This window comes from Podarcis cretensis (assembly GCF_951804945.1).
Source record: "Podarcis cretensis genome assembly, chromosome: 13".
Lineage (NCBI taxonomy): Eukaryota > Metazoa > Chordata > Lepidosauria > Squamata > Lacertidae > Podarcis > Podarcis cretensis.
Genome location: NC_137182.1, coordinates 40,376,641 through 40,398,933, shown reverse-complemented (window position 1 = coordinate 40,398,933; position 22,293 = coordinate 40,376,641). Strand labels below are relative to the sequence as shown.

The window sequence follows — 22,293 nt, the reverse complement described above, 5'->3', positions numbered from 1 at the left end:
CCAACCCTTTAAGCTGAAATGGCATATTTTGCATGGGAGATGTATGAAATGAGTCAGGTTGGAAAGCTTAAAAAATGGGTATTTGATGAAGCAAAACGTCTGTGGGTTTTCTCATTACTTATTTTTTAAAAAAACAACTTTCCATTTTTGCCTCCTTCTCCAGCACACTGAGACGTTAACTCCTTGGTCCCAGAATTCTCCTTCCCGGTGTCCTTTAATCATAGCCTATGTTTACACCAACCAGCAGGGTATTAAAAAAACCCCAGATGTTTTCTTGCCCATTTCCCACACACTCCCACCCAAGCCCTAACACCCCAAGAGTGAAATTTTCCATCTCACACCCCACAGTGACCTTTGAGCTTTCTTGGATTCAGGAAGGAGTGGAGTGGGCAGGGAAGGTTTTGGGCGCCTTAAGTGAAACCAGCCACGGAACACTCTAGGTACCCCGACCGCTGTGCTGGAAAAAGCTCTCTAGGTCCTGCAGGGTGACGCGTGGCTGTATCCGCCAGGTGGGTTCGCCGTCATCCCAGAAAGGGGCCGAGCTGCTTGGGCTCTGCGTCCCCATCTGGGTATCTTCGGGGGAATCGCAGCTCTCTTGCTCCAGAAACCAGTCGTTTGAGCGCTGGATCCAAAGGGGCACCGTTTCTGATGGCCTAGATAGGAGATCTGGCTCCCTGCGGCTCCTGGAAGGCTCGATCCACAGCGTCCCGCCTTGCCTCCAGACACACGGCAGCCCCCTTCTTTCTGAGGGCAGGGACCCACGGAAGACCCGGTCGCAGAGGATGGCCGAGATCACAATGAAAAGGCCGGCAACGAAGGCGATGGCTGTCATGATCAACAGGCAGCTGTCACACTCGCTGAGCAGGGAGGCCACAGAGGAAGGAGGCATCTGGGCTCCCGTCGAGGGGGCCGGCGTTGACAACGTAGCAGGGGGTGGGCCGCTGCGATGGAGCCACATCAAAGCCGCATCCAGAATCAGAATGGGCGCATCAGGAAGAAGCCAAACTGTGGAGAAAGAGGGAGGAGTCAAATCACCGATTTGTATCAGGGTGGTCGTACTGGGCTTTATTTTTGATGTAATCGAGGGATGTGGGTGGAGCGGTATTAAAAAATAAAAATAAAACCTCAGTCCTTTTTTTAAAAAAAGAAAAGAAAAATACAGTGGTACCTCAGGTTAAGAACTTAATTCGTTCCAGAGGTCCGTTCTTAACCTGAAACTGTTCTTAACCTGAGGTACCACTTTAGCTAATGGGGCCTCCCACTGCCACCACACATTTTCTGTTCTCATCCTGAAGCAAAGTTCTTAACCCAAGGTATTATTTCTGGGTTAGCAGAGTCTGTAACCTGAATCGTCTGTAACCTGAAGCTTCTGTAACTGAGATACCACTGTAGTTGTTATTCTGCAGCTACAAGTCCCACAGCTCAACCCGCTTGCGAAGTCCCACTCAGTCCCATTCCGGTTTTCTGAGACCCTCCCAGGATGGCTCAGTTGGTAGAGCAACGAGACTCTTCATCTCAGAGTAGCAGGTCTGAGGCCCAAGTTGGGCAAAAGATTACAGGGGCGGTTGGGCTAGATGCCCCTTGTGGCCCTTCCACATCTACAATTCTAGGATTCTCCCCCCCTGCTGAACTTTGCAGCCATAAAGATGATGGGGATAATTTTTATTTTGTACCCTGCCCATCTGACTGAGCAGAGTAGATGCTCTGCCACTCTCCCACAGCAGGGCTGGGGAGCTTGTGGTCTTCCCATCAGCATGCCCAATGGTTAGGGGCGATGGGAGCCGAGGTGCAGCAAGGCATGGAGGGGCCCAGATTCCCCACCCCTACACGGGCCTCTTCCTCTGGGTGTTTTCCACATCGGGACATTAAGAGGAAACTGTCTCCCACCTACTAATGGCTGAGTCCGATAGAGGAGTGGGGAAGTGGGCAGCAATGGGTAGACCAAAAAAATAGAAAACCTCACCTGATAAACGGCAGATTGCTTGGTTTGCGGACCCCAAAGTGTGCAGTTCTGCCTTAGAGGAACTTCCCTGACAAAGCAAAGGTTGCCTCCACTTTGACAACAGTGGCAGAAAAGGATGTGGTCAAGGCGTCCCGATCGCATCATTTCCTGAGCACGCCCTGCGAGGCCGGGAGCCCACAGATGGGCACTTCCTGCTTCCAATCTCACTGGGGCAGGTGCACACCCCAAGCCGCCCCTCGAAAGCAACCTGCCGCCCCAGCAGAACTGGAAGAGGGATCCAGATGTGCAACAGAGTTGCCAGGAAAAGTGATTTTACATTCAAAGGGTCGAATAATAATAGTAATAATAGGAAGAGAAATTAAAAAATTCACAGGAGAAAAATACACAGCATAAATTTAATTCAGCTACCATGGAGCACAATTAAATTAGGAGGAAAAAAAATTATTACAGCCAAGACAGTTCAAGTTTCCAGGTTGTTGGTTGTGTTTTTTGTTTTGTTTTTTCATTTTCTTTTTCAGGGACAAAGGAAAAACGCACACACGCACACACGCATTCAGGATTTGAGTCTCTAAAAACCGACGGGGTCATAAATTAATAAATGAAACTGAAAAAAATAAGAATAAAAAAAATCCAACAGCCGCCCTCTCCCGCAAAAAAAAAAGCCAGGAAAACAAAATACAAATTAATTAACAACAGAAGTATGAAAGTTCAACGCCCCCACCCCCGCCTAAAAATAACAAACACACAAACCAAACACACACTAGGAGAAAAGAGGTAGATTTTCGAACGGGTGTGGAAATAAGGAAGGAATAAGTGTCCTTGAGGAGTGCTAAGAAGAAGTGGGGTGCTTTTCTGGCTGCAGAGTGGGGTGGTGGGAGAAGGAAACTTCCAGAGATTCTGCTGACAGGATGAAGGCCTAACTAAACTATACAGTAAACCCCAGCAGTGATTTTTTTTTTTAAAGGCCACATTGGGAGATGCCAAAATGGAGCCAGGTGGTACCTCAGGTGTTTTTCTTTCTGGGGTTGGTGGAGGGACAACTGGAGCATGCAGACAAGGAAAAGGTTGGGCCCTCTCTGCCACACACACTTCAAATCCCTGCCCCAGGCTTTCATTGTAACTTTACTTACTTAAAAACCTATTGGTGTTCCATCACTGATCATATTTACTTAGGCCCAGAGTCCCCTTTTCTGATTGTAAGAAGTGGCAGAATATTCAGTGTGAACAGTTAAGAGAACAATATGGTTGATAAAGGCTGTATGGATACCAGCCAGGAGTGCTCGCTTCGGCAGCACATATACTAAAATTGGATACCAGCCAGGAAATTGGGTTTCTTCCCCCCCCCCCAACTCCCCACACCTATAGTTCTTTTCGGACAGACGATTTAGGGCAACTAATAAAACATGCCGCTTATTTACGGGACGGTGCCTTGCAGATAGGAGTGAAGACGCAGCCAGTAAGAAGAACCTTCACTGATCCTAAAGAGGTGTTTTTTGTTTTTGTTTTTTTGAAGGAGTGGGGGAACAGCAGGGTTTGGTGCAGAATGGGCGGAACATACTGAGAAAAGCAAACACCCCTTCGCTCCAACAACTGCAAACCCTCTCGGGGTAGCAATACAAAACCCTAATAATACAGGAACAGAGAGGGAAGGGTAACTCAGCCAGGAGATGGGCAAATACAGGCGTGTCAGGGAACAGTGCAGATTTGGGGGTGAGTTTGCGGACAGGGAGAGTTGCACAAGGAGAATACCTACAACCTAAAGGGTTTTCCAGTGCAGAACAATAAAGGTGGAGGGAAAAAGACATCAATTGATGCAAAAAACAATCCCTTTCCAACCCTCCCACCCAGCCCAAATAATATTAATATTCATAATAATAAAAAAAAGACACAGACGTTTTCCCCCCACCCCAAATGTTTGTCCATGAGTCAAAATATTCAAGAGTGCAGGATTAAGAAGAGTGGTTGTTTATTCTTCTTCTTCTTTCTCTCTCTCTCCATCACCCGATGAAAAGGCTCTCTCATTCTGCCCTTCTCCTCCTTTGCTTTCCCTTTTTCTTCTTCTCCTTTCTTCTCTTTCTCCCCACCCTGTCCTCTGGGCGCCTTCATCTCTCCTCCTTTTTGGACACTTTGGAGGAATGCCACGCCGTGGAGCTGCCGAGTGGAAACAAGAAGAGTTTAAAGACCCTCATTTCTAGGCCAGAAACCCACTCCTAAGGTATACCTGAAGGAGCGTCTCCACCCCCATCATTCTGCTTGGACACTGAGGTCCAGCGCCGAGGGCCTTCTGGCGGTTCCCTCGCTGCGAGAAGCCAAGTTACAGGGAACCAGGCAGAGGGCCTTCTCGGTAGTGGCACCCGCCCTGTGGAACGCCCTCCCACCAGATGTCTAAGAGAAAAACAACTACCAGACTTTTAGAAGACATCTAAAGGCAGCCCTGTTTAGGCAAGCTTTTAATGTTTAATAGATTATTGTATTTTAAAATTCTGTTGAAAGCTGCCCAGAGTGGCTGGGGAAACCCAGACAGATGGGCGGGGTATAAATAATAAATTATTATAATATTATTATTAAGGGGGGATTCCAGCTATGCCACTAGGGGGCAGCACTGCACACTCACCGGATGAAGGTTTTGAAGGCAGCCGACTGGGGGTTGATACAGAGCGGGACACGTTTCCCCCGCTGCTGGTCCAAGATAAACCTATGCACCAGCTCTGGAAAGGGAGAAAGGGGTCCCTGTCATTCCAGTCTTCCCATTTATTCGCCTCTCTTTTCCATGCCCAGTTCACCCCCAGCCTCACCATTGCTCTCCCAACCCAGCTCTATTCTTCCCCTGAGTTCAAGCAGCTCTTCATATCTGTAATTTTGCCTTAAAACTTGTTCCTTCCCACCCAGGGCTCCTTTCTTTCCCGCCCCAAGGCCTGCCAGACAATCACACTTGGACACAAAACTTACTGCCGTTGTGGGCACATGAGGGTGGCTATTGATGACTGCTTGCAAAATTCCATTAATCCAAAATAAAAGATTGTTTAGGCTGCTCGCTGGGTCCAATCTAAGCCATGGGATAGGCAAACTAAGGCCCGGGGGTTGGATCCAGCCCAATCGCCTTCTCAATCCGGCCCACAGACGGTCTGGGAATCAGCGTGTTTTTACATGAGTAGAATGTGTCCTTTTATTGAAAATGCATCTCTGGGTGATTTGTGGGGCATAGGAATTCGTTCATTCTCTCCCCCCCCCAAAAAAAAAATATAGTCGAGCCCCCCACAGGGTCTGAGGGACAGTGGGCTTCCCCCCTGCTGAAACGTTTGCTGACCCCTGATCTAAAAAAAGCCATTTTGCCAGCTCTCCACTTAGCCTTGCAGGCTGCAGGCCTGTTTCCGAGCTCAGTTCAGTGTGCTGGTGTTTGGCCTTTTATTTAGTTGCTTTTATATCCCACCTGTCACGGCGCTGGCAGGCAAGAATGCCCCTGTGGTGATCTGGTGTTTTTATTACCTTTTGCTGTTTCAACAACCTTGTTGCTGTGTGTTTTTCCCCACACAGACGCACATAGGAAACCACAGGTTGAGCAAGCCTGCAGGGCGGGTGACAGACATGGGTCAAAGTTGGCCAACGCAACCGATGACTCACAGTGCAGCCCGTGCCTCTCCAGCCTGGAGCCCTCCAAAGGTTTGGGGCTGCAGCTCCCGTCGTTGAGCCTGGCACCATTGGCCAACACGGCGGGGCACTGCCCATGAACAGCAGGGGCTCAGGTAGGCCCCTCACTGCCCCGTTGCTCATCGCTGAGGCCCCAGACTGCTGTTATAGAGGTGGGCAGGCAGGGTTAGCACATCGGCATGGGAGTGAAGCTCAACTTCTGCCCGGGGGAGCCACCTGCCATCTCCTCGGCCGATGCAGATTCCAACCCCAGCCAGTGAATGGAGAGAAAAGGGACTAAGGGAGCTGGGGGAAAAGCACCCCATTACACCCTATAGAAAGATGGCTGATACAACTACAGGGGTACCTCAGGTTACAGACGCTTCAGGTTACAGACTCCGCTAACCCAGAAATAGTGCTTCAGGTTAAGAACTTTGCTTCAGGAGGAGAACAGAAATCGTGCTCGGGCGGCGCAGCGGCAGCGGGAGGCCCCATTAGCTAAAATGGTGCTTCAGGTTAAGAACGGACCTCCGGAACGAATTAAGTACTTAACCTGAGGTACCACTGTATGTGGCTGGGGGGGGGGAGGTCAGGGCACGGTGCTGAGGGCCCCCTGCAGTCTGGTGCTGGCCCTGCCCCTCATTTAAAACCACTGGAGATGCAGGCTGGGGCTGGTGGGAGATGGAGGGCACCAGGGTAGGCCTAATCCTGCCTGCTCCTAGATCCGGCAGAGGCTCCTTCTCCTGACCTTCAGAGCCGCCACCCCCCCCCCCGTGGCCTCCTCCCCGCTTCTCTCCGTCAGTTCAATCGTGGCTCCTCCACCTCCTTATCCCCCTTCCAGGGCCTGAGGCTCCCCTGCTCCCGCATTCCCCCTTACGAGTAATGTAGGAATCAGTCTTCTCCTTTGCTCCCTCTGGCTCAGCACTGCCCACACTGGCTGGCAGCAGCACTCCAGGGTTTCAGGCAAGGAGACTCTCCCAGCCCTGTCCTGGGAGATGCCCAGAGTTGAACCTGGCAATTTCTGTACACAGAACATGTGCTCCAACCACTGAGCTGCCCTGCCATGTTTAGAATGGCCTCCCGGGTCAGCGCCACGGTGCCCCTCCCTTCCTCCTCCTCCTCAAAAACGACATTTTCCACGACCCATTTGGCGGCACATGACCCTGAGTTTCCAGACCCCTCCTGTGACTCAGCTGGTAACTCAGCCCAACAGAAAAACACACACTTCCCCATTTCCTTCCACTTTGCCTGCTATTTATTTCAAACCGTTAACATGCTGCCTTCCTTGTTTGTTTTAAAGCAACTTTTCATTTCTTAAAAACAAAAACAAAAAAAAGCGTTGCAACAATTAAAAGACACATTGCGAGTTTCGGAATCTAAAGTGGCGGTACGCTGCAAATGTATGGTTGCAAATTCTCCTGTTTTTAAACCGTTGCTGTGCTTTCTTTATAAATACAAAATATTTTAAAAGATACGTGTATGCTGCCTTTCTGAAGAACAACAACAATAATAATAAAATCCTCCCAAGCAGCTTTTTCCACATAGACGTATCAGTTGGGTGCTGTGACAGAGGGTGGGTCCCTGTCAGATTCTAGATTATCTCCTCCTTGAAGCCAGAACCTGCCCTGCTGATGGGCCTCTGTATATATAATTTAACAAACCGCCTTGTTCGTGCTTACATGCAAGTAAGTCCCGCTGTCTCCAACTGGGCACACCCCTAGCAAGTGAGCCTAACCGTGCAACCTTTCTGGATTATCCAGGAGTCCAAGTGGGGCGCAGGTGGGGGGTGGGGCAAACCTTTGGCCCTCCAGATTTTCAAGACCCACAACTTACGGTGGGAATCACGTTTCCTACCCTTGTCTCAGTTTCCAGGCAGTTTTCCTCTGCTCATTTTTCCCCCTGCTGTTTGTGTTTCAAAACGTATTACCGTATTTTTGGCCCTATACTGGAGTGGCTTGCCGGTTCCTGCTCCGGGTGGATCACATTTGGTCAAAACTCTCCACTATGACCTGTCCATCTTGGGTGCCCTGCTCAGCATAGTTCATAGCTTCTCTGAGTTATTCAAGCCCCTTCGCCATGGCAAGGCAGTGATCCATGAAGGGGAAGGTCCTTCCTCCTTGGCTATTCGTATAGTTATAGGCTATTCGTATAGGTCCGTATAGTTAAAGCTATGGTTTTCCCAGTAGTGATGTATGGAAGTGAGAGCTGGACCATAAAGAAGGATGATCGCCGAAGAATTGATGCTTTTGAATTATGGTGCTGGAGGAGACTCTTGAGAGTCCCATGGACTGCAAGAAGATCAAATGCATCCATTCTTAAGGAAACCAGCCCTGAGTGCTCACTGGAAGGACAGATCCTGAAGCTGAGGCACCAATACTTTGGCCACCTCATGAGAAGAGAAGACTCCCTGGAAAAGACCCTGATGTTGGGAAAGATGGAGGGCACAAGGAGAATGGGACGACAGAGGACGAGATGGTTGGACAGTGTCTTCGAAGCTACAAACATGAGTCTGACCAAACTGCGGGAGGCAGTGGAAGACAGGAGTGCTTGGCGTGCTCTGGTCCATGGGGTCACGAAGAGTTGGACACAACAAAATGACTAAACAACAACAACAAGGAGGAAGGAATAAAGCCAAGGGTGGAACTGCCCAGGTGCGAGGAGGGAGCCTGGGGAAGAGGACACTCTACCTTTGACCTGCCAGACGGAGGTGAGGTTCTTCTCGTAGGATCCATCAAACTTCGGGTCGGCCCGGGGCTCAAAGTCACTGGTGTAGACGCGGCCCGAGGACACGGAAAAGCAGCAGGTGCACATGCAGGTGTGGTAGCGGAGCCGGCCCTCGTCCAGGTAAGGGTGAGAGAGGGCATCCTTGGCAGAGATCCGTTTGGCCTGCAGGCAGGAGGAGGAGAGTCAAGACAAACATTGAATGTTTTTCCCTGCAACTTGAACAGTGGAAGCTGAATATCCAAATGAGAATGAAGCGCCTTGCACTTGGAATTTCACACCTGAGAAGCAAACCTCGGCTCACCACAGTTCACTTTAAGCACTGCCTTTGGTCTGCAACAAAACATTTCTGTTCTAAAAATATATGGATTTCTGCTTTAAGGCAGGGCTTCTGTTGAGGGCAGCTCTTTGGGCGATCTGCTTGCGAATGGAATTCAGGTGGTTTGGATTATCAAAATTAGATAATCTAGCACTTCAAGGAACCTGTAGTGGGTACCAAGAAACCAGCAGGTTCTCAGGCTCAAGTTTGGCTGGCTGGCTGAGAAAGCGAAGGCTGTGTCCCCTACGCTACTCAGGGACACAGAGTGACTGTGGAACGGAAGAACATACAATTGCATCTTGGATCCTGGACGCCTTGCGAGTCAAGCATTTTGGCTCCTGATGGCCGCAAGCCCGGAAGTGAGTGTTCCGGTTTGAGGACGTTCTTTGGAACCCAAACATCCGACGCGGCTTCCGCAGCTTCCAATTGGCTGCAGGAGCTTCCTGCAGCCAATCAGAAGCCATGCCTTGGTTTCCGAACGTTTTGGAAGTTGAACAGACTTCTGGAACGGATTCCATTCAACTTCCGAGATACCACTTTACACACTTGGTGCTTGCAGGTGGTAGCAGTGAGGAAGCATCACCGGAACAGCTTCTTTTCCATGGAGTGGGCAGGGGAGAGAGCAGCAGCCTAACGTTTCATCGTTTGTTTTTATTTCATTACTTTTGCACCCCGCCATTCTTCCCAAGAGCTAAAAAATGCAGACGTGGTTTTCCCCCCTTCCTGTTTCACCCTCACAACATTCCTGTGAGGTAGGCCACACCAAGAGGCCGTCACGGGGTCAAGACCTTCCCTGACACCGACTCACCGGGTCAAAGACCAGCATCCGACAGAGCAGATGGACGGCTTCGTGGGTGGCTTCTCCAGAGAGCATGTAAAGGACAGACAGCGACGGCTGGAAAGAGACAGAGAGGGCTGAGTCTGCGAAGAGAGGCACACGCCTGGCGCCATTCTCTTCCTCTTTCCCTCCCTCCCCGTCCTCACAGATACCCCCTCCCAAGAGACAGTCCCAGCTGTACTCACTGGCTTGTGGTTGCCACGCAGAATGTGGGCCCGAGCCCCCTCACAGGCTGAATGGAGGGCGGCCACAGGAGGAGTCCCCAGGAGGTCTGTGATCAGGTCCAGCTGCCGACCGCAGAACAGTGCAAAGGAGCCACGAGGCCGGAAGGGAGAAAGAGGGAGTGGCAAGAGGGAGCAGGAGGACAGGAAAGGAAGAAATTTACTGCTCCTGCGTTATGATCAGCTACAGAGTCCCTCCGCCTTGAATGCCCACAGGTACAGTCCATTACGTTGCCAGCAAGACGGGGCCTTCTCAGTGGTGGCCCTGCAGTTGCGGAACTCCCTCCCTATGGAACTATCAAAGGCACTTCCAAATATACATCTTCAGAAGCAGCTGGAAATCCAGCCTGCCTTTCCATTTTTAATCACACCGATTCCTGATTCTTACGATGCCAGATTTTTAATGTGTGTTTTTGTTTTCTAGACCCATTCAAAAGTATCTCAATCGGACCTCCTTTAGTTGCACGCCAGTCCCAGGTTTAATCTCCAGGCTGAAGTGGGAACGCCCCTTTTCCGCAACCCTGGAGAAGTTGCTGTCAGACTGTGAAGGCAATACTGAGTGAGATGGACGAGTGGTGAGACCAATAGCAGCCAATGTGATGGGACTCTGGCTGATGCATCCATCTGCCCCCAACCTCATTGCCCTGCCTCACCCTGGTGCCTTCCAGGCACCTGGTGTCAACTTGGGAGTGATCAACATCCTTAGAAGCCTAATATGCAATGTCATTTTGATGTCACCCATCTTTAAGGAAAATGAGAATTTGTCTTTTTCGCATTGTAGGTGGATGGATGGATTGCTGTTTGGTGCCCACTGGTGGCCGTTTTGTAGAATCACAAGCAACAGTGATATGGGACTCAGCTACACTGGCAAAGATTTTATATGCATTGTTTATGCATTCTAACACTGTGCCACCCGATGGCGCTGTGGAGTCCTGTTTTTGCCAACCTGTTTTTCTCATATGAAGTTTACAACACATTTAACTGGAACACTTCTAGATCCAGCCACGCTCTTTGCCACCAACAGCTTCCCACCCTTTCCCCAATACTGGCTTCCTACACATTACCTGCTGAATTGGGCTCTGGGCCTGAAAGAGGATACGCCTGCCCAACAGTTCCGCGAAGATGCAGCCCACCGACCAAATATCAATTGGGCGTCCGTAGTGCCTGGTGCCCATCAGGATCTCAGGGGCCCGGTAATATTGAGTTACCACTTCTTGAGTCATGTGCTGGGACTCATCTGGCTCCTCTACCCGGGCCAAGCCAAAATCGCAGATCTGAAGGGAAGACAAGGAGTGTGTCAAGCGCTAGAAGGAGGACAAAGATCATAGACATCTGGCCCAAAGTCCTCTCCAACTTCAGTCTGGTATGCAGTGCCCCCTGGTGGAATGAGCCAACTTCATTCAAAGCCACAAGTGACCCTGATTCCATTAGAGGTGTTTAGGGCTCAGGCCTACCAGAAAGTCACGCCCTTTGACCTGGAAGGATTTTCTTATGGATCCCAGCTGTGTATTGGTGGGCTGCCATGATTCCTTGAATAGTGAGAAACGAAAAAGCTTTTCTGAGCGTGACACTACGTTCCTTTCCTTCACTGTCGTTTCATTCTACGTCAGTCCTGGCACTATACCATATTTTTCGCTCTATGAGGCACACTTTTTCCCTCCTAAAAAGTAATGGGAAATGTGTGTGTGTCTTATGGCGCAAATGCAGGCTACGCAGCTAAGCCTCTACTGGGCACAGGGAGCCTTCATCCCGCTGTCCTGAGGAGGCCTTGCGCGGCTATCCCTGGCTTTTCCGGGAGGTGGGGGAAGGGACAGAGGGCATCCCCTCAGTCCCTTCCCCCACCTCCCGGAAAAGCCCCCAAGAGCGGCGCTCCCTTTAAAGAGCCGCACGGAGCGTGTGTGCGACGCTTGCAGGCTTTTCCCCAAGGAAGGAGAAGGGCAGCCCACTACATACAGGCTCTGCTCAGCGCTCCCTTTAAAGAATTACCGTATTTTTCGCTCTATAACACGCACCCGACCATAACACGCGCGTAGTTTTTAGAGGAGGAAAATCCGTAGGCATGCCACCCATAGGCATTCCCTCCATAACACGCACAGACATTTCCCCTTACTTTTTAGGAGGAAAAAAGTGAGTGTTATGGTGCAAAAAATACGGTATTTTTCTTGCATTCCCCCCTCTAAAAACTAAGTGCGTCTTATGGTCAGGTGCGTCTTATGGGGCGAAAAATATGGTAGATGGTTTCTCTCCAAAATGAGGAGAAGAAGAAGTCTCCTGCTTCACCTCCGTTATCAGTGAAAAGCTGCCCTTTGCCGAAATGAGGGTGGACATCTGCAACATTGCTTAATTTGGACGTTTATCCCTGCAGATTTAGTCATTATCTAATTCCTGTTGAAGGGAAACTGAGCGGGAGGTGAGCAACTCGTTGGAAGCAACCCAATGGACTGCTGCAGAGGTAGGACTTGAGCCAGTCTTCCAGCGCAGGGATGGGCTGTAAGGACCCTGTGCCCAGTGACTTGCAACCCAGCAACCACTTTTTTTGGGGGGGAGGGGGGCGGCAACAGGATCCCCAGCCCTGTTTTAGAGGACTGTTCTAAAGGGCAGGACTAGAATTAATTGGTAGAAAATGCAAGGAAGAAGATTTTGATTAACCATTAGGAGATACCGTATTTTTCGCCCCATAGGACGCACCGGCCCATAGGACGCACCAAGTTTTTTGGGGGGGGAAACAAAGAAAAAAAAATTTATTTCCCCCCCAGGTGCTTGTGGGACCGGCAGCGGGGAGAAGCGCTCTTCTCCTCGCCACCCGCCTGCAGACCAGGTCCGGGGACAGCGGGGCGACGCACTGCGCCTCCCCGCTGTCCCTGGAGCTTGCGGGGCTGGCGGCCGGGAGAAGCACGCGTCTCCCCACCGTCAGCCTCCAAACTACATCGGGAGACAGCGGGATGGCGGCATTCCGCCTCCCCGCTGTCCCCCGACCTTGTGGGACTGGCGCTGCGGCTCTCCTGAAGCCTGGAGAGCGAGAGGGGTCGGTGCGCACCGACCCCTCTCGCTCTCCAGGCTTCAGCGAAAGCCTGCATTCGTCCCATAGAACGCACACACATTTCCCCTTCATTTCGCCCCTATAGGGCGAAAAATACGGTACTTCCAAGCTGCTCATCATAAGAACCTTGTAGCACTGAAGGATTTGTCGCCTGAGTCTGCTTAGAATCATAGAACGGTACGGAAGAAGGGGGCATGGGGGTCATCTAGTCCAACCCCTGCAATGCAGGAATCTTTCACCCAATGTGGGGTTCAAACCCACAACCCTGGGATTAAGAGTCTTGTGCTCTATCGACTGAGCTATCCAGCCTCATCCAGCTTGTTTTCCTTTCCCTCCACATCCCGTTTTTCGTTACATGTCTTCTTAGACTGCAAGCCTGAGAGCAAGAGCTGTGTTATTTCTATGGACCTACAAGTCACTGTGGGAGCTTTTTCCAGTTAAAGGAGGGGGCATTAATGCTTCAAATAAGGATCACTTGGCACAGAGTTTCCCTTCTTCACAAATGGTCACAATCTAAACAGACGTTTTCAGTGAGCAAGCAACAACCATGAGATATCCTGTTTAGTAGGGTTGCCAGGCGTCCAGAATTTCCAGAGACACAGCTGGGATTCAGCCGTTGGGAACCGCGTCCAGGAGGAAATCCTTGAAATGTCTGGGAAAATCCAGGTGCATGGCAACCCATATCGGAAGTGGCTATTTCTTGAAAAAAACAACTCTAAAACCTGAAAAAAAATTGCTCTACTAGCTCAACAACTTTGGCCAAAAAACAAAACACAAATTTGCCTTAAAAAGCTCAACAACTTTTCTGTCCGGATTTTCACTTTCTGAAATATGGCAAACCTATGATTAGCAATCACAATATTAATTAGTGGGATAAGAGACAATTGCACCCTAAGGGCTCCCCCTAGAGGCTACAAGGCTGAATTACCTTGAGGACACAGTTGCTGTTGACCAGCAAATTCCCAGGTTTGATGTCCCGATGGAGAACACCGGCAGAGTGCAAATATTTCAGCCCTGGCGGAGAGAGAGAAAAGAATTTGCAATGTCACAAAACTTGCCTGCAACAAATGGGCTGACTGAAGCAAAAGGGAAAAGGGCTGAGATGTTTGTTTAGAGGGGCTCCAATTAATTTTTTTAAAAAGGTATTTTTTTAAAAAAATGTGCATACTTATAAAAACTGACGGGCTAGCACTATCTTAAAAGAGGCATTTTTCCTGCCTCCATCTTTTCTCTTACAAAGCAGGTAATGCCTCTTCTAAAATGACATCCTTGCGTGGTGTAAAAACAAAGGAAAGTACGCTTCTGGCTTCAGAACTACCATTTTACCCATATGCCAGCATTATTAATAAATCAATTAGCAACATACAATTAATGGACTAAAAACTGTGGTTAATCTGGTTTTCAGCTCTGCAAAGAACAAAACCCTCAGAGAAGGAAGGAAGGAAGTGATTGAAAGGCGGTAAAAAATACATGAAGCGTGATAGAACGAGGTTGAGAAAGAATTGAGAAAGTGCAGGTGAGGGACAGAAGAAAATAGCAATAAAAGTCAAAAGGGAAGAGAAGCATGAAGGAGAAGAGAATAATTTAAGACGGTGGAAGGAAGAGGTATTCGAGGGATGGAACTTCAGAAATGGATTGGACATCAACCCTCCTACAATAAAAGGTTGTGGCATCTCCACATCCTACAGAGATCCTCTGGTGGGAACTTCTAGTGGCTTCTCATATCCCTGAGGATATGGGCCAAGCCTTTGATGTGGCAGGCGCTGCACTGTGGAACTCCCTGCCACTAGAAGTTCAGCAGGAATCATCCCTGTCTACTTGCTACAGTAATGGTGTCATGAAAACAGAGTTATTCAGATAAGCCTTTGAAACATGATTCCCATCCCCTAACGAGCTTTTATTGTTGTTTTTCTAGAAGCTACTGTAATTTAGTGTGTTGCATACTGACTGCCTTGCGGCATATTGTTAATGAAAAACTCACTTTAGAAATGTTTCGGTACTCACCCCTGAGGATCTGATACAGAAAGACCTTGATGTGGTCAGCGCTGAGAGGTTGTGGAGACACAATGACTTTGTGAAGGTCACTTTGCATCAACTCTGTGATGACGTAACTGGTGGACATCGTCAAGGAGGATGCGGGAGATGGGACCAGAGAACGACCAGGTATCTGAGCGCCCAGCCCCTTCCCATCGTAAGCAAAAAAGAAAAATTGGTTCTCCGCCATTTAGTTGAACCAACTGCTTCCAGCAAAATTAGGAGGCAGAAAGCACAGAACACACAAAGGCAAGGGCAAGGCAAAATTAAGGTAAGTCTAAAAAATAATAATTATACAGATGGACCACAGTGCAGATCAAAGACAGGTAAAAGGAAAGTAAAACACACTGCAAAATGAAAGAATGTCATCAAGACAATTGAAACGATGGAACAGGCCAACGCTGGCTGTAAAAGAGACACCAAGAATGAAAAGGGGGGGGGGTATTGAAAACAAAAGCGGAACTAATGGAGGTTACAATTGGGGAGGACAGACAAATAGTGTTAACAGCAGAAGGAAGTAAAATAAGAAGAAACAGGCAGGGGAATGAATGATGATATTCTTGAAAGCAAATAGGTTACAGGAAAAGAGACACTGAGGAGTGAAGGAAAACAAAGACAAAGAAAGGGATTGAAATGGAGCCGAGAAGAAGCCATGAAACAATTGCATCGGGGGACGGACAGACTGAGAAATGCTTGACAAACTGTAAATTAAGGAAGCTAAACACAGATAGGAAACAAAATTTAATTTGGTGAAAAAAAGCACGGCAAAAGAATTATAAAAAAAAACCCAAATCAACACAATGCCTGAAAACTGTAAGAAAAGCAATTACAAAATAAATAAACAAATGAACAAACACATAAAAGGGGTGAGTGGGAAGGAGACAACAAAAAGAAAATACCTATATTGGCCTCTCCAGCAAAGGATAGAGGTGGGGGGCAGAAATGATAAGCAAAGGAATGCTGGGAAGATAACTGAGCAACAGGCTGCACCGGCCTGCGTGTGGGATGAAGGATACATCTCCTCAAAACAGTCGATTTGTGGAGGCTGGAGAATGTCCAACGCTGAGAGGACCTGAGAGAAGAAGAGAAAGAACATTTAACAGTTGTGTTTTTGTTTTTGTAATGTCCTGTCAGAGAAAGTTATGTGGGATGAGTTATCTCAATGCATTTCCATTACATCAGCAAACCAATGTAGCTGTTATCACTCAGGGAAAATATTATTTTGCTACTTCAGATACCCTCGAGAAAGACAGAGACACAGGCAGGCTCCAGTCACAACAAAGCAGTCAGGTTTCTAAATGCTCTGAACGACTGTGACCTGGAACAGCTAGTCCAGGAACCAGCCAGGGAAGCAGTGACCCTGGACTTACAGTCAAACCTCGGTTGTCAAACGTAATCCATTCCGGAAGCCCATTCAGCTTCCGAAGTGTTCGACAACCAAGGCGCGGCTTCCGATTGGTTGCAAAAGCTTCCTGCACTCAAGTGGAAGCCACGTCGGATGTTCAACTTCTGAAAAAATTTCAAAAACCAGAATATTTACTTCTGGGTTTTCGGCGTTCGGGAGCCGAAACGTTCCAAAACGGAGCCGTTTGGGAACCGAGGTTTGACTGTAATTGTTAGTGGCAGCCAGGACCTGGCAAAAGATGTAAGTTCTGTAGAACCGACTGGGGACAAGTGACCATTACGTTATGAAAACCAACATTTATGGGAAGTGAGAGAAGTGCCAAAGAAATCCCAAACTAGTCACATTTGACTTCAAAAGAGGAAACCTCCCCAAAACGAAGGGACTGGTACAAAGGCAGTTGAACACCAAGAGGGCCAAACCTCTCTAGATTGTGGGAACCACTGTATTGGGAAGTTTTTAATGTTTGGTGTTTTATTATTATTTTATATCTGTGGGAAGCCGCCCAGAGTGGCTGGGGCAACCCAGTCAGATGGAAGAGGTAGAAATAATAAAATTATGATGGTGATGAAAGCTCAGCTTGAACGTGTACCACAAACCAGGGAAGGTACTGTCAAAGTCCTAAGAACATAAGACCAAGTCAATGACCCACCTCGGCCAGCATCCTTCTCTACCCACTGTCCATGCCATGCGTAATTTTATAATCTTCTATCACGTCACTTCTTAAACGCCTTTTGTCTAAAGTCCCAATGCTGCAACTTTTTCTTCAGAAAAAGGGTGAGCGAGGGTGGGGACACAGCAGATGTGTATAAAAGCCATGCACAGGGCTGAAAAAGTACAGAGTGATGCCACATCAGGGCTAGTGGCAGAAATCTGGATGGCGGCTGGCACTGACTGGACCACTTGCTCCCCTACCCCCCAACAGATAGGCCCATGGAGAGATGCGCTGACCTAGCAGAGCAGCCAAGCAGAGGACACTTTGCCAAGCCCCACCAACCTCCGCTCTCACTCTCGCCACACTCACGTTGTCGTGCTTGAAGTAACAGAGCATTCTCAACTCCCTGAAGACCCGTTTGCAAGAGACCAAGTTCTGGAAAACGTTGGGCATCTTTTTGAGTGCAACTCGCGACCCGTCTCGGGGATCCGTCACCGACCTGAGGAAAGAAAAACAGAACGCCTCTGAAATGGCCGTTCACAGCTCCCCTGGACCTCTGGTTCCGGACTGAGGAACCAGTGGTTCTCCAGATGCTGCCGGACTCCAATTCCCAGCAGACCCCAACGGTCAGGAACAATGGGAGTCGAACACCCAGAAGGCTCCAGTTTTCCTGATCCCTGCCCTAGCCCCTTCCTTCCCTGCTTCAGACTTCAACCTCCTCAAAAAATAAAACAAAACCGAGTGTCAGGAGCAAGCCAGCAGTAAATCACACTGAGCAAGTTCTCTCCAGGGTTTTCCCCAAGCAATCTGAGACTGTGCCTGCATGCAGCCAACCTCTCCTCTGCCCTTTTCATGCCTCTTCTGTCGTCGTCATCCCCCCCCCCCCCAGTTTTAAATGCTTTATTGGTTGAAAACTTTACAACAGAAATATGCAATGGATGTTATAGGCAAAATAAGAAATTAAAAAACAAACAATTATTCATTCTTTAACGAATACTTGATTTGTACATCCATTTGTGATTAAATCTGACAAGACCTCCGATCTTCCCCTTGCGTTCCCGAATTAAGTTCCTTAAATATGCGCTTAAACTTTACCTTCTCTGTGTTACTTGACTTACTATAAATTTTATTTTATAAAATTATCCTACTTACACACCGAAGCTCAGTCAAGACCTGCCAACGGATTGATCTTTGACAGTGTTCTTTTACATATACTCTGTATATATCCCACTCTCTGATCAATTTTTCATACGTAACGTCTCTTAACCTTGCTGATAATCTCGCCAGTTCAGAGTACTCTCTTATTTTGTTTTGCCATTCTAATTAAAAAAAAAATTATATATATATATTCATGCCTCTTCTGGTTCTGGGAGACCAGGGGGAAGGAGAGCTTGCTGCAGCAGGAGAGGGAGACCCTTCTGGCTCTTCACCGCCCTGATGCATCTCTGCCTCTGGGCCTCCCTCCTCTCCTTCAGCTTCTGGACTGCTCTCTGCCACAGACTCTCCCAGCTCACTAAGCCCTGTTACCGCTTCAGCTTCCAATGCCTCTCCCTCCCAGTCTTCTCCCTCTGATGACTCACGGTTGTCCCACCACCACTCCCCTGGCTCTGAGCCTTCTTCCCTTGGGGGTTCCCCCGCCTGTTCCCCCACCCACCATTTCTCCACGTCCAACCAGCCCACAACACCCAGCGACCCCAAACTCCTCACTCACCACACCACGCCAAAAGCTCCATAGCCGATGGGCCGATCGGGCTCCGGCTCCACCATGACCGCATTGCTGAGTGGCGTCTGCTGCTGCTGCGGCGAGGCTAGCTGCACCCCATTATTGCAATAATACTTCTGCCCCCCACCTAGCCCGGCTGCTAAAGGGGGTTGTATTAACCCAGTGAGTGCCCCAAAAACATTGCTACAGAGCTGGGCTTGCAGGGGGTGATTTGGGTCCTGAAAAGCCATTGGACAAATGGGGGGGGGGGTTAAAGAAATGATGGTTTTGAGAAAGGAATCAGAAGCGGGATGAGCTCTTGGGTCTGAAGTTAGGATTTCAAGGCACCCTTGGGACAGTGGGGAAACTCTGAGCTGGGGGGGGAAATTTGCGGGTGCCTATCGAAAGGCTGGCTGAACGCAGGTATACAGGGCTGAAGAAACGTCTGCAATATTGGGTGCTCAAAAGTTTTGGGGTGTCCCAGAATCTGCAAAGGAGTGTTCTTGACAGTTGTATGGCCTTAGCAGCACCTGTTCTTGAAAGCTCTCACGACTTAAGATGAAAGGGGAGGTATTTAGGGATACCTTGAATGTGGAAGGGTCTGGAAAAAGCGGGTTGAAGCTGGGTGTCTTGGGTTATGGGGCACTGCGGAGGCAGTTTGGAGGGTCTCAGATCACTACTTTCAACTCTCGTTGAAAGCGGGGAGATTTAACACAATAAAACTCTAGTTGTACAATTCACGTCCCTCTATCAGAGATGAAACGCTCCAGGGAATATCTCTAAGGAGTTTTTTTCCTCTGCGACTTTCAGACTGAATTAAATGAAAAGGAACAATCTGTCAAAACAGATTTTTGGAGCCCAGGTTCCAGAATGTTGGATAGGCTGAAAGAATTGTTGGCTTTTATATCAGGAACCTCTGGGATTAGGTGTTTACTAGAGAGTAGGCAGGCACTCAAATGTTATCTCACTATGTAACTGAGATTTAGGGAATCTGTTATTACTACTGTTTCTGTTCTTTTACAAACAGATGCAAATGCTGGACCCTATAGAAATGTGGTGAAGAATCCCAGGCTCCTCCCTGCTAGAGGGATGGAAAATTTGGGGATCCCCGTCGACATAAATGGATAGTATGACCTATAGCTATGGGAGAAAGAAATTTAAACAAGGCGCCCGTCTGGAATCAGGGAAGCGGGAGCAATTTCAGAAGTGCACTTCAAAATATAGGGGAAGGAGATCTATTGCCTTTCTAATAAGGTGGGGGGAAGGAAGAGGTTCAGGGTTGTACCGCAGAAATCATGAGAGGAGGTTGAAGTAAACAGAAAATTCAAGAGCAGCAGAAATTCTGGACAGTGTCCAAAGAGATGTATGTGTGATTCTCTACAATTATGACCAGCAAATGTGAATAAGACCCACAAGGGATCTCTTGCACAGAGGGGTGAAATCACTTTTGGGGGGGAAGCTTACTGAGAATTGGGGGGGGTCAGGAAAGTAAGACTCCTCTTTGAAAGGGGTTTCTATTTTTAAATGTGTGTGCGGAGGGGAGCTATCTTTCCAGAATCAAGATCTTCCTTTACGATTTGGAGAAGTTTGATAAAACCTAGGTGTGTCTGGAAAAACCCTCTCAAAGGTCAGCTGTTGATGCCTGGGGGTTGCTGATGGTAAATATTAGGGTGCTGGAGGGGTGTTCTTTTTGGGGTTGGGGGGCTGGGTGTTTCCTAGTGGGAAAAGGTGTTTCTCGGAAATAGAATCAGATAATTTCCGGGGTGCTCAGAGAGGATGAATGAGGGGGGCGAGGGGGGGAAGAAGAGCCTTAAAGGAGACCCCCCTCCCGACGCGGAAGCCCCTCCAGCGGTGGTTGCGGGGGGGAAGGTGGGGCGCCCATCGCGGCGGAATGGGGTCCACCCCCCACCCGCCCCCCCGGGTGGGCTTCGCAGAGCCTCAGCAAGGCATGGGGAGGTGGGGTGGGTGGGCGCTGCTGGCGCTGCTGCTGCTGCGGCCGGAGACAAAAGGGGCTCCCCGCGGAAAGGAGAGGAGAAAGAGACGGAGACCCCCGTGCAACCTCCCCGCCACCCAGCCAAGAAGGGCAAACCCGAGCGAGGCGGCGGCGGCGGCGGCGGCGGCGTCTGGGCGGGCGGCGGCGGGGTCTTTGTTAGAGGCGCTGCGGGTCCATCTTTGCAGGAAGGAGGGAAGGAGGGAGCAAGGAAGGAAGGAAGGAAGGAAGGAAGGAGGCAGCAGCCTGGCAGGAAGGAAGGAAGGGGAAGGCAGGCGGCGGGACGCGGAGAAGCCCGAGAGGAGGAGGAGCGGCAGCGGCGGCGGCGGCGGCAGGGAGAGGGGAGCCGGGCAGACCCCATCTACCGGCCGCGGGGAGAGAGGCAGCCTGGCCGCCCAGGGAGGGAGGGAAGGAGGCAGGCAGGCAGGCGGGCGGGGAATGGAGGAGAGGAAGGGAAAAGGCAGCAGGGAGAGGAAGTGAGACGGGGAAGGAGAGATGGAGGCCGCCTGGATTTGGAGATCAGGTCCTAGGAGGAGAAGGCGCCAATGGCCATTTTCCAGCGACTTGTAGATTTATTTAGGATCATTCTTCTAGTCCAACCCCCTGCAATGCAGCTGGCCCGCCCGGGAACCGAACCTGCAACCTTGGCCGTATCAGCCCCGTGCTGTATATGGAACCAACTGGGCTCCCAAAATCTGTTTGGACAATTTTTTCCTTTTCATTTAATTCGGCCTGAAATTCGCAGAGGGGGAAAAAACCTCCTTAGAGATATTGCCTGGGATGTTTCATTGGATAACTAGAGTTTTCATGTGTTAAATCGCCCCGCTTTCAACAAGAGTTGAAGGCTGGGATCTGAGACCCTCCAAACTGGATTATCCGAGTGGGATCATCTAGTCCGACCATCTGCAAGGCAGGAACCGTTCACCTGAAGTGGGGCTTGAACCCAGGATCCTGAGATGAAGGATCTCCTGCTCGACTAATTGGGCCATGCCTCATGAGGAGGAAGGCCTAGGACAGGTGGGGAGTGGAAAGGGACCGCGTTGTATCCAAAACTAGGAGACTGCAAGGGGCACTGGGTTCCTTAATTTTGTACCCATTTCCTCACACACACACCCCGACTCTTCAGATAGCAGACACCTATATTGTTATTACGTATCTTGTGTTTTTACTATTGTGATTTTGTGTTGCTAACTGCCCTGAGATCTATGCCTGTAGGGCAGCATACAGATTTAATAAACAACAATAATAAATACTAATGAAACACTGAACATGTAAAGCCGGCAATGGGTGCATGCATCAAACCTGTGCTGAATTCAGCTAAAGCGTGTTGCATGTTTGTGGCAGGGAACCAGAATCGGACAAGCCACTTCCTCCTCCTTGCCAAAACACTGGCAAAGGTTGTGTTTGCCCCAAACTGGATCTCCTCATTTCCTCCCACGCACACTCACACAGATGGTCTGTGACATGGGGACAGGGTGCGGTGGCATCCGAAGGCCCTTGTCCTCTAACGCCCTCTGGACATTCCCATGTTTTCTCAGAACAGCATGTGCCTGGGATGGGCCAGGCCTGGCACGCAACCTCATCTTGGGCGAGGTCTGCCTGAATTGCTACTCTCCAGATGTCTCTGGCAATATTCTCAAAGGGCATTATCAGGGCACGGCCCCAGAACGGAGCGTGTCCCTCGTTCCTCATTGCTGTCAGGCACGCAGCTGCCTCTGCCTTCCTTCTCCACCATTTTGCTGCTTTGCGATGAAGCCACTAGGCCCATCTTAAACCCAGAG

General features: G+C 49.5%; 1 protein-coding gene across 1 annotated transcript; it reads right to left on the bottom strand.

Annotated features, from left to right (window-relative positions):
- Window positions 1-2,344: 2,344 nt before the first annotated feature.
- Window positions 2,345-20,774, bottom strand: LOC307201865 (serine/threonine-protein kinase NLK2-like). Its single transcript, XM_079951375.1, has 11 exons — window positions 18,532-20,774; window positions 17,190-17,319; window positions 15,780-15,835; window positions 14,734-14,840; window positions 13,658-13,743; window positions 10,754-10,963; window positions 9,654-9,755; window positions 9,439-9,525; window positions 8,278-8,476; window positions 4,578-4,671; window positions 2,345-4,114 (listed from the first exon to the last, which is right to left on the bottom strand). Exons 1-11 carry the CDS (start codon window positions 18,771-18,773, stop codon window positions 4,066-4,068), a joined length of 1,362 nt encoding a protein of 453 aa, XP_079807501.1. The 5' UTR covers window positions 18,774-20,774; the 3' UTR covers window positions 2,345-4,065.
- Window positions 20,775-22,293: the final 1,519 nt, after the last annotated feature.

What these genes read in the sequence shown, in the direction of transcription:
- LOC307201865 (XM_079951375.1), bottom strand. Translation starts at nt 18,773, where the DNA reads ATGGCTTTTCAGGACCCAAATCACCCCCTGCAAGCCCAGCTCTGTAGC. An exon ending in TCTGTATCAGATCCTCAGGG is followed by an intron (nt 13,744 to 14,733) that starts GTGAGTACCGAA and finishes TCTCTCCGCCAG; the next exon opens with GGCTGAAATATTTGCACTCT. An exon ending in CTCCGTCTGGCAGGTCAAAG is followed by an intron (nt 4,672 to 8,277) that starts GTAGAGTGTCCT and finishes CTCCCTTTCCAG; the next exon opens with AGCTGGTGCATAGGTTTATC.